This window comes from Anser anser (genome assembly GCF_964211835.1).
Source record: "Anser anser genome assembly, chromosome: 3".
Classification (NCBI taxonomy): Eukaryota; Metazoa; Chordata; class Aves; order Anseriformes; family Anatidae; genus Anser; species Anser anser.
In genome coordinates, this window is record NC_139722.1 from 97,526,255 (window position 1) to 97,539,946 (window position 13,692).

The 13,692-nt window shown below is 35.0% G+C and overlaps 1 protein-coding gene across 7 annotated transcripts in view; it reads left to right on the forward strand.

The window, feature by feature from the left end:
• SYT14 (synaptotagmin 14) overlaps nucleotides 1-13,692 on the forward strand; it is an 88,465-nt gene that overhangs the window by 16,983 nt on the left and 57,790 nt on the right. For 3 of the 7 annotated variants that reach the window (XM_083829410.1, XM_083829413.1, XM_083829411.1), the window contains exon 3: nucleotides 8,850-9,014. In XM_083829410.1, coding sequence (XP_083685536.1) covers nucleotides 8,850-9,014 — 165 coding nt within the window. Of the gene's footprint in view, nucleotides 1-5,884; nucleotides 8,444-8,849; nucleotides 9,015-9,953; nucleotides 11,249-13,692 lie in introns of those variants that run through there. The other 4 variants (XM_083829407.1, XM_083829408.1, XM_083829409.1 and 1 more) reach the window with 2 other exon arrangements.

Sequence of the window (13,692 nt, forward strand, 5' to 3'; positions counted from 1 at the left end):
CTGGTAAAGGTCTGCCTTTTTTCTGGCTGGTAACACCCACCTGTTTTTGAGAGAATCATGAGAATTATGTAAGCTGTTCCTTTGCTTATTTGCTATGGGCATAACAGAATTTAGGGGACTTGAGAACAGACCAGAAACATGCGTCTTTGGCTGTGTAGTGCACTGTAGCTAGGCTGCTAGTCTAACTTGGAGTTAGCTGTTGTTAGATGTACTAATATCTTAATTAAGGCTGTTTTTCAGGTTCTGTTTGTACAGATGAGCTGGACAGGTGATGAGTGTTTATCATATTGAACTATAACTGAAGAACTCCTATCTTTAATGCATTCTGATATGTATAATATTCACTGTATGATATGAAAGTCTCATTAACATGATCATGCATTTTATACTTTATTTTCAGGTCTCTTTCACCTTTCATTGTTCATTTGTGTATTTTTGAAGTAATGTAAAGTGATACTTCCAACTCGGCAATGTGTTTTGTATTTAATTCATGGAAATGTAGATCGAGTATCTGACTGAGGTCTGAGTTGCTCAGATTTTTTATAACTATTTTAATAAGACCTTTTTTCTTTGCAAGATGTTCTTTCTGTTGTAGCAGTCTTACAAACAAAGGAAATTATTCAGCAAACCGTCTTTGTGACTAATAATGGAACAGAAGTGGTCTTTAATATGCAAAAGAAAGAAGTTGCAAGGAGACAATGTCTTTGGCTGATAATGTAAAATGTCACTTCTAATAATAATTTTGAAAAGATGGTATGAATTTTTGTTTTGTCAGAAGTATATTCTAAGTAGAACTATGTCCTTTTTAACTTTGTGGTCAACTATCCTCATCTATTTGCATGTATCTGAATGTTAAGTTGCCAGTTGCATTTCATTGAAATGGTAATAAATACTTATTCATGAGCTTCCTGTTACAACTACAAACATTTTTTTTTTTATTTTAAAGTTAACTGCATCTGATATTCAAGTTATATTGAAGTTTTTGGTAGTTTACACTAAATAAATGCTACTGAAAAAGAAACAAAATCATTTTTCCTTCATCTTGGTCACCATCCAGTTGGTAGAGCTTCTTGTGCTAATAGTTCTTTGTCATGAGAAATATGAGACCACAGATGGTAGCAAATTTCTTTAATTTATTTAAGCTCACAGTAATGTTTTACATTACAAATAAATATATGTTGTTTCTACTCATTTTAAGGTTCAGATAGGAAAAGCGCCAAGTTAACGGCATTTTCCCTTTTTACAGATAGGAATATAACTTTTAATAAAACTTTATGCAATTCAAGCTACTTCTTTAATATACTCAGAAAATAGTAACTCATCTATTCATAGTTGTGCAGTAATTAACTTTAAATAGAGAAATACATGTATTTTGTTTTAGTTTAGAAACACATGAAACTTTATGTATTTTGTTCTGAGAATACTAAACTTAATAGATTTGGGTGATACTTTCATTGGAAAAATAAAAGTAATCAAGCAGGATTAACAACATTAGAGTAAATACTAAATCTTACTCTCTGTTAGAAAGCTAATCTGGGTTGATACGTTTTGGACTAGCGAAAGTATAATATGAAACAAGTACTTCTCCTTCTGGTGATTTATACCCCTTCAGGAAGCAAAGTACATCTCTGTTTGCTCTCCTGTGTTTTGTAGTCCTTTGGAAAGCAGCATCTGCTGGGGTCTTGTAGTTCCAGCTGTCTCAATTCCCTTTCTTAAACACAAAGCTTGCTAAGAACTTTGCAATATCCAAACTTTGATTTCCTGGCATTTCTTCACTTAAAATGTTTGTATTGAAATTTCTACAGCACAATACTTTGCTACATATGCTAGTTAATCATGGTGCTGTTTAGCAATTCTGGCTTGTCCAGCACTTTTTTCCAATTAACCATTACAATTAATAGCAATGCGATTATAAAGGATTTTTATTACGTGGATTTTTCCCTGGTATCAGAGGGCAACTTTGTAGTAATTATGGATTTAGACAGCACAAGCCTCTAGGTCTGTGCAGGTCTCTAACGCTTTTGCACTGGGAGGATTATCTGAGTTAAATATCCATTAAATATCTATGATCACTGCTGTTCTGTCACCCACCATGTGGAGAATACAGGCATGTGACATGCTATATGATTGCAACAGATTATTGGGATTTGAAGGTAATCAAGAGTATCCCCTGATCTATGTCTATTCTAAGTAGAAATGCAGTGTTTCCTTTGCTGTTTTCTTTCAGAGATTTCTGTTGTGAGTTACTACTTACAAGTAGATGTGTTCCATATTAGAGAGAGAAGACATCGAGGGACTAGTAAATCAGCAGGGGTGGCAGGCTGAGAACACCCTCAGCTCACAAGGATTTACGAATTTAAAGATTTCTGTCAAAAGTTTAAATCTTCATTTCAGACTATGGCTTCTGTTACTCCTAAATTCTTTCTTAGTTCAGTGATTATTCAGAGCCCAAGGTCCTCCTTTTCATATAATTACATTTATCTCTAAAAGACAATTTTAGCTTGGTATTTTAAAAGAAAAGGGAAGAAATCCTGTAAATGACGATCTGCAGCAGCAGTATGAAAGTTGCTACAAGTATTCTGTGCAGTTATGTATGTGAATAGTTAACGTGCTGAACCAAGGCCTTTTTAACACTAAATTACAAAGTATGTTGAACTCTGTTTGAAGTAAATAATTAGTCAAGTAATTTAAGTGCTCATAATAAAATTAAATAAACTAGTACTTGTAAAAAGAAAAAACAAAACAAAAAAGGGGTGATGGTGGTGTCTGGCTTTATCTCTATAGCAGTACAGATACCCTTCAGCCAGGATGAAGAGACATAACCCAAATGGTGAAAAAAACCTGCTGTTATTCCAGAGAGCTTTCAACTAGAATAAAGGCAACACTGGCATTATGGCAGGGTAGCTGTTGTCATGCAGTAATTTTTTTCATGTAAGCAAGCACATTTATTTTTTTACTTAATGTTGTGTATGACTTTTTTTTTAATAAATTACCCTTTAAATGGCATCTTGTATCGCTTCAGATAATGTCAGTTTTCTCTTTTCCACAGTATTACTTTGAAAGGTATATAAATAGAAATTTTTGAAGGGCATTGCTATTCCAGATAGAAAGTTAAATAAGTACTTTCATCCTGATTTCATTCTGTCAGTCTTTCAAACTTCAGAAAGGTTCATGTTACTAAAAATTGTTAATAGTTTTCTTATTTAGGGAATGCTCTTTTCAGTACTGCATTGAAATTCAATTGTCATTTCCTGTTTATATTCACTTAAAACTGCATGTCTCAAGCTAATATACTGGATATAGATATTTAAAGTGTTGAAAGTGTAAACTAAATTCTTTTCAGTTGTGAACTTTGTGTATTGACATCACCTTTTTTAAAAAAAAAGTTTAGAAACGGGTTCAGTTACTTACACTTACAGAAGAGACCATATTATGTAATTATTCATAATAGGAAAAATATTTACTTGTAAACCAGCACACATGGAAGTGCAGTTCTTACTCCTGTTGAATAAACAGTCAGATGGGTATTTTGCTTCAAAGTTGTCTCAGAGGCATGGGGGTTTGTGTTTGGTTGTTTTTTTTCCCCATTATGACATGACTAGTTTGTGAGAAATAAACATGTGCTGTGTCAAGATAAATAATTTAAATATTGACAAAAGGCACTCAAGGTATAAATGTTATTTTGTGGTTCAGTAACCTGTTTTCTGAAGATATGTTAATTTCTCTTCAAGTCAGAAAGTTGGTATGAAGCGATGTGGCAATAAATAGTGTTTGAATTAAAAATATTTCTGAGCTGGACATTACAGGTTAATTTCACGTAATGTCAACGATGGATCTAATAATGAGTAATGTCAAATTAGTGGATCTAATAACTATGTAATGCTTCTGCAGGACAAAATGCAAATAGCAATGCTCCTCTATATTTAAGAGAATTAAAAAAGACTGAAATATTTTAGATCAAGTTGTATAAAAAAAAAATAAAAATAAGCTTTGAAACGAAAAATGAGCTACCTTTTTCATTTCAAATGCTTTTATGCTAGGGTTGTAAAGGCAATTGAATTACTTCGGATTGTTCCCCTAGTTACTTAATTTGTGCACGGAAGAGATAGTATTGCATTTGTAAATGAATAATTAAAACATCACTGAGGTAGATGTGTGGCTTCATACTTTACTGGCTAAGTAAGCCGTAAGATGTGCAGTGAAAGCTCCAAGCATACTTGACTGGACAATACAGATATTAAATACAGTATAGGTTTGTGTATGTGGATACATATTTTAAAAAGTACTTTTTAATACATCTGAAGGTTTTTGTTTGGTTATATTTATTTGAAGATGCAAATATTTTCTGAAGAGTTTAAAATCTGTTTTGGAAAAGAAAAAAATGTTTAATAACAAGAAAGCTGTATTAGAGAAGGATGCTAATTTGATATTTAAGATGAAGGGATGGTAAGTTTCTGTGTTCTAATAATTCTAATTTTAGTGATAATAACAAGGCTAATTCACTTTTGTTAATTTAATAATTCTGTAGTGAATATAACTTTCTATGTCATTTCCATAGCCAGCAATTCAATTAGTTCTAATAACTTTGTAGTAAGTCATTTGTTCTTCTCGTGTTTCTAAAACTGTTATATTATTATAAATTTCAAACATTCCGTGTTGCTTTTCCATAGGAGCTGAGGATAATTGTGAAGTTCATTAAAATAGGACGTTTGAATTTGAAATATGACTACTGAAGTATTGCCCTTCTGCCAGTTCGTGGTTCTAGAAAAAAGCATTGGGAATCTTTGAGAGTTTTTAAAATGCTTTTCATGGTACAAATAATGCCAAAACAAATTAGAATTTATGTTAATATGTTTTGGATGAAAGTAATTCCTGTGCTGAATGTGGCACAGATGGGTTTTGTATGGAAAACAGTACATAACTTTATTTCTGTCTACAAAATATACCTGGTTAACACTTTAGCTATACAAAATTAATTGAAGCATTAATGTGATACATAAAACCTTCATTCATAGATGGGAATCTGTATGCATTTATGTGTGGAAAATTGACATACAACTTTTTTTTCTGGCTTTATAATGATATTATATTAAAGTCTTTGAACTTGATAACATATTTAATCTGTGAACAAGCATTCTAAAATTCTTTACATGGATGCAAATTTATACTAAAATATAATTTTCAAGTCCGATGTTCACACTGAATTACATAAATAATTAGTCTTGCTACAGCTAAAGTTTCATTCTTTTATAAGTTATCAGCCAATGTTTTTTATTCCAGAAAGATGTCATCAGATACTGTGTTTCCATAGAGAGAGCTGTACTAAGTCTCTTTTAACTAATTAGTATCCAGGAAGTACTGGAAAAATCACAAGTGTTTTCAAGCTACTTTTAGGTTGCAGGTTCCTAAAGTGCATATTTTGTTGGATCAAAGCAAATTTGAATGCTGAACAATATAAAAAAAAAAGTTATATGTACTACATTGCAATATGTTAAAAAAAAAAAAAGTTTTAAAAGATCAAATGTGAAATAATTCAAATTTTTTCTCATAAAGTATTGTACAGTTAATCTGTTTAAAGAAAACATGCAGTGTCCTCCTTTATTGTGAACTATAGAGTTGTAGAATGACTGGATTGCAACTCAGTCTCCTGCTCAAAGCAGCGTTGATGTTAAATTTGGGCAAAGTTGCTTAGGACAGCCTGCTCCCATAAAAAAAGCAATTGTCCTCAGATAAATTTGTGTGGTTTCACTTGCTTTATCTGTCTGTTCCTCCTAATTTGTCATCTTTTTCTGTTTTCTTTTCACTTTCCAACTTTTTCTGTGCATTCTGTCCCCATGGGACAGAATTTTTGTGCTTTTGTGCTTTTTTCCAGCACATTCTTGGTCACGGCTTAACTACTTTTCTTGAAAATTAAATATAAAGACCTTCAGTGTGAGGCAGAGTTGCCATCAACTTCAGCTATAGCAAGTGATTTTAATAAAGTCATAAGCATTCCCAAACAGACTTCTGAAGAGAATATCAGGTAATCGGAGTAGCATGTGCAACCAAGAACTTGCATAAGCCAAGGCGTTTTTCTTTCTAGTCGTTCATGTTAATGAAAACAATTAACAAAATATATAATAATAATGTTATAACCTTCTTTCATCTATGGACAGAAATCCCACTTTTCTCACCTTGTTGCTCTACATGACAGCAGGTTGTCTCATCCTGAAGGACTGATGGGGAGCTCTAACTATATAGGTCTCTGTACATTGTCTGAAATTGAAAATTAGGCTCACCTGCTCTACCCCATTGGACTATTTTTTTAAAATTCTGTTTCTATTCAGTAGTTGTACTGCGTTTTTATATTTCTTGTTTTGTCTTGGACTTCAGTGGTTTGGAAGGTGAAGGTGAGTTCTTGAAGGCTTTCAATCATTTCTAGCTTTGCCTTTGGTTCTTCATAAGACAGAGTTTCTAGCTTAACTGAGTTAATTAAAAATTGCTCATGCTTTTCCCAACTTTTCTGATATAATCTAATAAAACATGAAAAAAATACTGAAGCTTGTCTAAATACAAGCTTCTAATCTAATGATGGTTTCTATTTCGTTTTTTTGAGTCTTTGGTTGACATTTTGGTATTTCTTCAGTAATTGTGTCAGGATGGATGGTTCAAAGCCATTGGGAAGTTCATTTTCTTCTGAAAGTTGTAGGGGGAGAGGTGAGGGTTTTAAGCACAATATTACATGATCTCTTGGTCAGAGGTAAAAGTGGAGTAAAAATTATTTGCACTGTTTCAGATAGGTCTGGATGTCCAGCTCAAGATGGAAGTGCAAATCAGAGCAGTTCCTTTTAGAAAGGTGCATTTCTTTGCTGTATAGTTTTTTTAGGAAAGAGCACCTTGATTTTACCCTGCCGGGCAGCTAAACTGCACCACAACTGCTCTCTCACTCCCAGTCCTCAAAAGAAAAGGGGGAGAAAATATGATGAAAAGGACTCAAGGTTTGAGATGAGGACTGGGAGATCACTCACCAATTATTATGAGCAAAACGGACACAAAATATATGAATGTAATTTATTGCCTATTACTAACAGAATAATGCAGGGATAAACTAAAAGCAAACTAAAAACACATTTTCCCCCATCCACCCTCTTCTACCTCCTCCCCCTAAGCAGCGCAGGGGGATGGTAGTTGTGGTCAGTCTCTAACACTTTTTCTCTGCCACTCTTTCATGGTCACTCCCTGCCCCTACTCCCCGTGGGGTCCCTCCCATGGGATGCCGTCCTTCCCGAACTGATCCTCTGTGGGCTTCCCACAGGCAGCAGCTCTTCAAGCACTGCTCCCACACGGCTCCGTCCCACGGGGTCCATCCCCCAGGAGCAAACTGCTCCAGCACGGGTCCCCCACGGGCGGCAGCTCCCCCCAGACCCCCTGCTCCTGCGTGGGCTCCTCTCCACGGGCTGCAGCTCCGGCCCGGGGCCTGCTCCTGCGGGGGCTCTCCATGGGCCGCAGCCTCCTCCAGGCCACATCCACCTGCTCCACCGGGGGCTCCTCCACGGGCTGCAGCGTGGAGATCTGCTCCGTGTGGGACCCATGGGCTGCAGGGGGACAATCTAGGCAGTATATTCCAGTGCTTAACCCCTCTTATTCTGAATTTCACCCATCATTGTCCCCATATCCAACTGGGATTTTCCTTGCTGCTACTTCTGGCTGTTGCTTCTTGTCTTTCTGTATTGCATCTCCACAAAGCCAGAGTCTGCTGGCAACTTTTCTTTTATCCTGCTCTGTTTTATGTAGTGGGAGATGTTGCCACACAATATTACACTCCTAATGTAAAATGCCAAGGGTTTTGCAAATGGTATTAATGAATCCAATAAATCTTTATAAATCTTCTGTAAATAGAAGAACACACATTTCAAATAATAAAGCTGCCCCTAATTACTTTTTCCTCATTGGTCCCATTTCATATATCCATTCCCAGGTTCTGTATTTCTAAAACAATTTCCTGAATAATCTTGGCCTTATATGGTATTACAGCTGTGAATACTTAAGTTGTGATGGACTTGCAAGATTCTGTTCCCACAAAAGATGCCCAAAACTCCCTTTCAGTTATCTGCTTTGTGGTGATTACATATTCTTTATTTTACACACTGAGACAAATTAGTCTACTTCAGCCTTGGTTCCGTTACCAGGTTTCAGTTACGTATGCTTTATCTCACATAGCTTTCTTGTTTTATATGCAAGTGGTACAAATACCAGGGTAAGGAACACAGAGTCATGTGCTTTTTATTTCAGTTTTGTTGCTCACACAGAATCCTGTTTGTTAAGGAGTGGCAAGGGCCAGCTGGTCCCTAAGGAAGGAGGAGCCAGAAGCTGAGCATAGCAAGGCTGGCAGAGGCAACGTCCTTGCCAGCAAGGGCCCAGTCCCTCCCCAGCAGTGCTGTCTCTGAGTTGGCCCTGAGTCCAGGTAGCCAAACCTCCTGCCCCTTCTGGAAAGGGGAGATGCTCCGAGGCGTTCCATCAGAAGTCATCAGTCTTAGTGCATGCTGATAATCCCCCCATTTTCTGCAGAGGTCCTTCTCATTATGGGGTCCAGTATTACAGCAGAACCTCTCACTTACAATGTCAGTCATCCCTTACTAGAACCAGATACTTTCTGTTCTTTGAAAAGATGATCGGAGGAGAAAAAACTGATGAAATTCAACGCTGTTAAACATTAACTCTAATGAAGAAGCTGATGTATATTATATCTTACTTATACTTGAAACTTTAGTAGTGTTTATTAATGACCAATCCTGATAGGTAAAAAACTTTTACAAGTTTTATTTTTACAAGACTGTTTTTTTGTATGTGTCTTTCTCTGTTTCTTTTAGTATCTCCTGAAGCAATTGGATTCCTGTCTGCTGTCGGGGTATTCATTATCCTCATGCTGCTACTTTTCCTATATATTAATAAGAAGATGTGTTTTGAAAATGTTGGTGGCTTCCCAGATCTTGATTCTGGATACACTACAAGAACAAATTCACGAGATAAACTTTGTAAGTATCTAAAATATAACATTAAACTTCAAGTTACAAGAATCTGTATTTTTACGAGGAGGTGTGGAAATACTCAGATAATCATTTTACTCAAGTGATGAAAACATACAGCGTTGACTCTTTACTGTGATTCTACATTATGTGGAAAGGAAGAAACTTTTGTATTCACAAGCTGCAGAAATTCAAGCACTGTGCAACTAAAGAGTTGACATTTACTTATGTAGATATTTCTCTTGCACTGTGTGAATACTCCTGAACGTACTTTAATCACCCTATAATTGTGTACAATTAAATCTTCTCAAGTAAATTTGTGAGTGGAATTTTTGAGTTTTCACTCAGCCTTTTAAAATTTTTTACTGACGTTTTGGATCAGGTATTATATTTACTCACTTGGAAAATAATCTTAAAGAAGTAAAACATCAGAAGCTAAGTAGATCTTCGTAATTGGCTAACAAGTTATCTCTACAGTTTTTTAATAATTTCTTTAAGGATGGTATTTACAAACAAAAAAGCAGACCTCCTAAAAGATATTGAGGCTTAGTTAAAACAAAACTTTCAGTACTTCTGAGATGCAGGCATTGAATGCACTTTGTTAGCTGCCTTGAGAGAAGAGACAAACACCAGAGGACAGAATAGGCAATTTGAGACTTTCTTTCCTTCTGCCTTTTCAAAAACTGCGGCTAAATTTTCAGTTTTTTTGGAGACAGAAAAAATTATTGCTTCTGGAAATCAAGTCTTCCTTCTTAACATTCTTTTTGCTACAGAACAAGTCTTCGTGTTTTGAAATATGTTACGTTATGTAAAATACAACACATATTTGGGGCTCAGGAATTCTCCATTATGTGTGTGTTTGTGCAGTTAGTATGTTAAAAACTTATTGTAGTGACATTCATGAAAGGTCATAATTTAAATGTCTTACAACTTCTTCTTTGCAGGTTAGAATAAAAATACATATTCGTTCCTCACACAGTTATCTTATTTTTGAAAATAATGAATTTTATTATGGCTAGTTGATGCTGCAGTTGATAGAAGACTGTCATTTTGCTGGTTGCTTGTGGCTTCATTTCAAGATATTTATTTTTGATACTTAACTTATTATTTTCAATGAATGTTGAATGGAAAGAGCAAAGCTGCAGCCTCCCCTTGTAAATGTATCGAGTTTGAGGTAGCAAAAGCGAATAGCTATGAAATAGAACTTGAAGAAATGATGTTGACCTGTTTGTGAAATGGAAGATCTTTGTGTATAAAATTTTGTTTTGCTGCTGAATAGATTGGACAAATGGCATTTTTCAGAAACTTCCACCAAAATCTGAGTCTTCCCTCTGTGTCTTCCCTGGTGGACACTCTCAGCAATGCTGTAGATGATCTGACTAGTGTTGTTGGAGAAGTCAGCTACAGCGTAGCCGATACAGTAACTGAACAAGTTACAAGCATGATAAATGGCCTTCGTGCAGAAGATGAAAGCTCCAAAATACAGAATGATAAACCTGTGCAAGGTGGTAAAGAGGAAAATACACCATTGTTAACTCAGCCTAAGGAAATTTATATGAAAGCAAAGAATGGTATTGCTGAGACTCATTATTCCAATTCATTAGATCTTGTAAAAAAAGGTACAAATGAAGATGGAGTATCTGACCATGTCATGGGCAAAAACCAGTGCCAGTTGAAAGGCAGAGATAGTAATGGTCATTTAGATGGTACAGAAGTACCTTGGGATTTGAAGAATGTAGGAAGATCTTTCAAAAGGGAAGAAGTAGGAGAAAATGAGTACTTTGCAAGTGATAAGTTACTGAAGGATGGTAGTCTGAAAAGTAATAAACTTACGATGGAGGAATCTACTGAGAAACAAGGTAGTTGCCTATATGCAGTATCAGATAATTCTAAGAATCGATTGAATAAAAAAAACAAACAACGATCTCCTGGAATTGAATGTAATGATTCTGAAGAAGTGCACAGTATGACTGTTCCACAAGATTTAGAAACAAAATGTGTTGATGTACAGAAGCAAAAATTATCAGACTCCAGCTTGAGGAAGATGCACAATGAACATCCCAATTGCATTAATGAAATCAAAGAAAAGAAATCGGAAACCTTTTTTGACAGAAAAGGAAAATCTATAACAAAGAGTGAAGGTGATGCATCAGCTACCATTGTAAAAATAGGTAAAAAGAAATACTCAGAGAAATCAGAAAATAAATCAGGAGAGCTATGTAATAAGAAGACAGCAGGAAAAGGTGAGAAGTCTGTCAGCAAACTGCATTCTGCAACCTTTCCTGAAACTTATGATACTTCCTACTTCTTTCACATAATTTACACGTTTCACTTTAATAATAGTTTTTCCTGTCAATGAAAGTAGGTCTGTTTTGTCAGGGCTTCGTTTTATAATTACGTTGATATTTCTTGGAAGTTAATTACTTTTAAAGTATTAGTTAAAGGAACTGATTAATAAATGTCTTTCCTATGTTCAAACTTTTCTTTTTCTATATACAGTTTTTCTTACCTTTTCTCAAGTGTCTTTTGTGGCTTCTGTTGAAGACTAGAGATTAATTAATACTGGAAATTAAGACTTGTTCTACTAAATTATTTTTTGATTTTGCATATTTTAAAACCATTGCATAAAATGTGAAAAGATGACAGAGGGGAAAAATGAACTTCTGTTACATTGCCATTATAGCGGATCTTCAGAATGTATTTCCAGGATATGTAAGGTAATTTCAAGACAGAATGAATGACAAGTGGCAATTAATGCTTTTAAGTATACAAAGAACTGTCTTTTAAGTATAGAAAGAACAAGGTTTGTCTTAAAAAAAAGTTGTAGTCTTACAGAGGAAATCTGTGTGTTGTTGATATGGGTGCTGTGTGTGCTGTCTTCAACATCCAGTTTTAAACAATATGACAAAGGTATTGCAATAAAAGTTTGTGAACAAGAAGTGAAATCCGGTGTTTTTACAAAGTTGTGTTGCAGGCTGTGTAGTGAATTTTTAAAAAGCAACAGGCTTTTCTGGAGATGCTGCTTCTGTAGAGAAATGAATAATCTGATAAAGGAAATTAGGTTTAGTTTTGTTTTTTTTTTTACAGTGTGTTTCCTTATCTGAAAATTTCAGTTAAGTTTTTTAAAATTTGATTTCGTAGGTGATTACTATGTTTGTATCACAAAATGTGATCTTATCTGTTATTTCCTCATGTGATACAATATTTGTAAAGTATATTCTTTATCAAAAGTTGCATTTTCTCTGCTATAATAAGTAAATAAACAGGTTTCGATAGATTAATAATGCTATATGAACAGCATTAGCCAAATAAACAGAAGTCTTTAAGAAGAAAATGAATTCTCTTTAGGTAGGCTTCCAACTAAGATATAAACATTAAAAGAGAAGTGGCAAGGAAAGGCATAAAATCCTTAGGGATATATTTTTTTTTAAATATTGGAGGAAGGTGTTTTTGTTGTTGTTGTTTTTCAAAGAAACTGAAACAGATTTATATTGTTCATTTAAAAAATCTTTCCATGGACAGCTTGTGTTTTAACTCTAAACAGGTCCTCTGAAGAGGTCGTTTCATGACTTGCATTAGTAGTGTACATCCTCTCTTTCTTGTTCTTTTATGCTACGAACTGGACAAAAAATATGTGGTATCGCTGAGAACTTCTGGCTGCTTACAAACTTCAGTGTATTCTTAGAGGCATAACTTTCAGCACTTGTTTCAAACATGCTGCTTCCATGATTTATGCTGTTCTGTTTTTGATAATTTATGCAGACTGATTAATTAACCTGATTTCATATTTGCAAATACATTCATTGTAAATGACATATCTAGTGCTGATGTCTAGCATTGTCTTTGAATCCTGGCTTGCCCTGTTTTATTTATGGAAGTTTCCCAGGTGACAATTTTCAACCTGCTGAGGGCCATGTAAGATGCAAAATTTTACTATGTGTAGCAGTGAAGGAGACTGCTTCTTCTGAGCAGTCTCTTGTAGTGAATCTGCTAACCAGAATATATCCTGCTTAGTGTAACATTCTTAACAGGTGAACAGTGGAATTGAATTTGCTTTAGAGCCTTCCATACAGTGGGAAGCACTATGTCTGTTGGATGTGAATTAAAATTGATAGCCTAGAGCTGGAAGATCTAGTTGCTCATTAGCAGTCTATTAAGGCAACAGTTTTCCTACAAATACTAAATTAAGATTATGTATGCATCGCGTGTGGAAATGGTAGCACCATCTGCAGATAAGGTTTCCTGACATTTTCCATTGCAAGACCTTACTTTCAGTTGCTTTTAACAGGGTGCCAAATTTGAAATAATTGGGATGAAATTTGACATGCTTTCTGTCTGAGTTTTTTTTTTTTTCCTTAAGTTTAAAATTTTAGCTGTTACCAGTATGGGAAAAAACACTTTAGCACTTCTGTATATTGGAGTATGTACTTTAAACGTAGGAAAGCACTTCTTCAATGTCAGATACTCCTAGAAGCTTACCTAAAAGTGGGAAGAAAGGACCTTTGTAGTAGGAAGAGACAAAAACTTGACTGTAAAAGAGACTTAGATAGTTAGTATGGGTTGAATTACTCAAATTTCCTATGGCTGATTTCTGAGTAAGCTGAATCCCTTCTTTAGTCAGAATGCCCAAGCAGAGGAGTGAGACTGGCTGGGTGTGAAATGAGAACTAATAGGAGCTGAAATCATG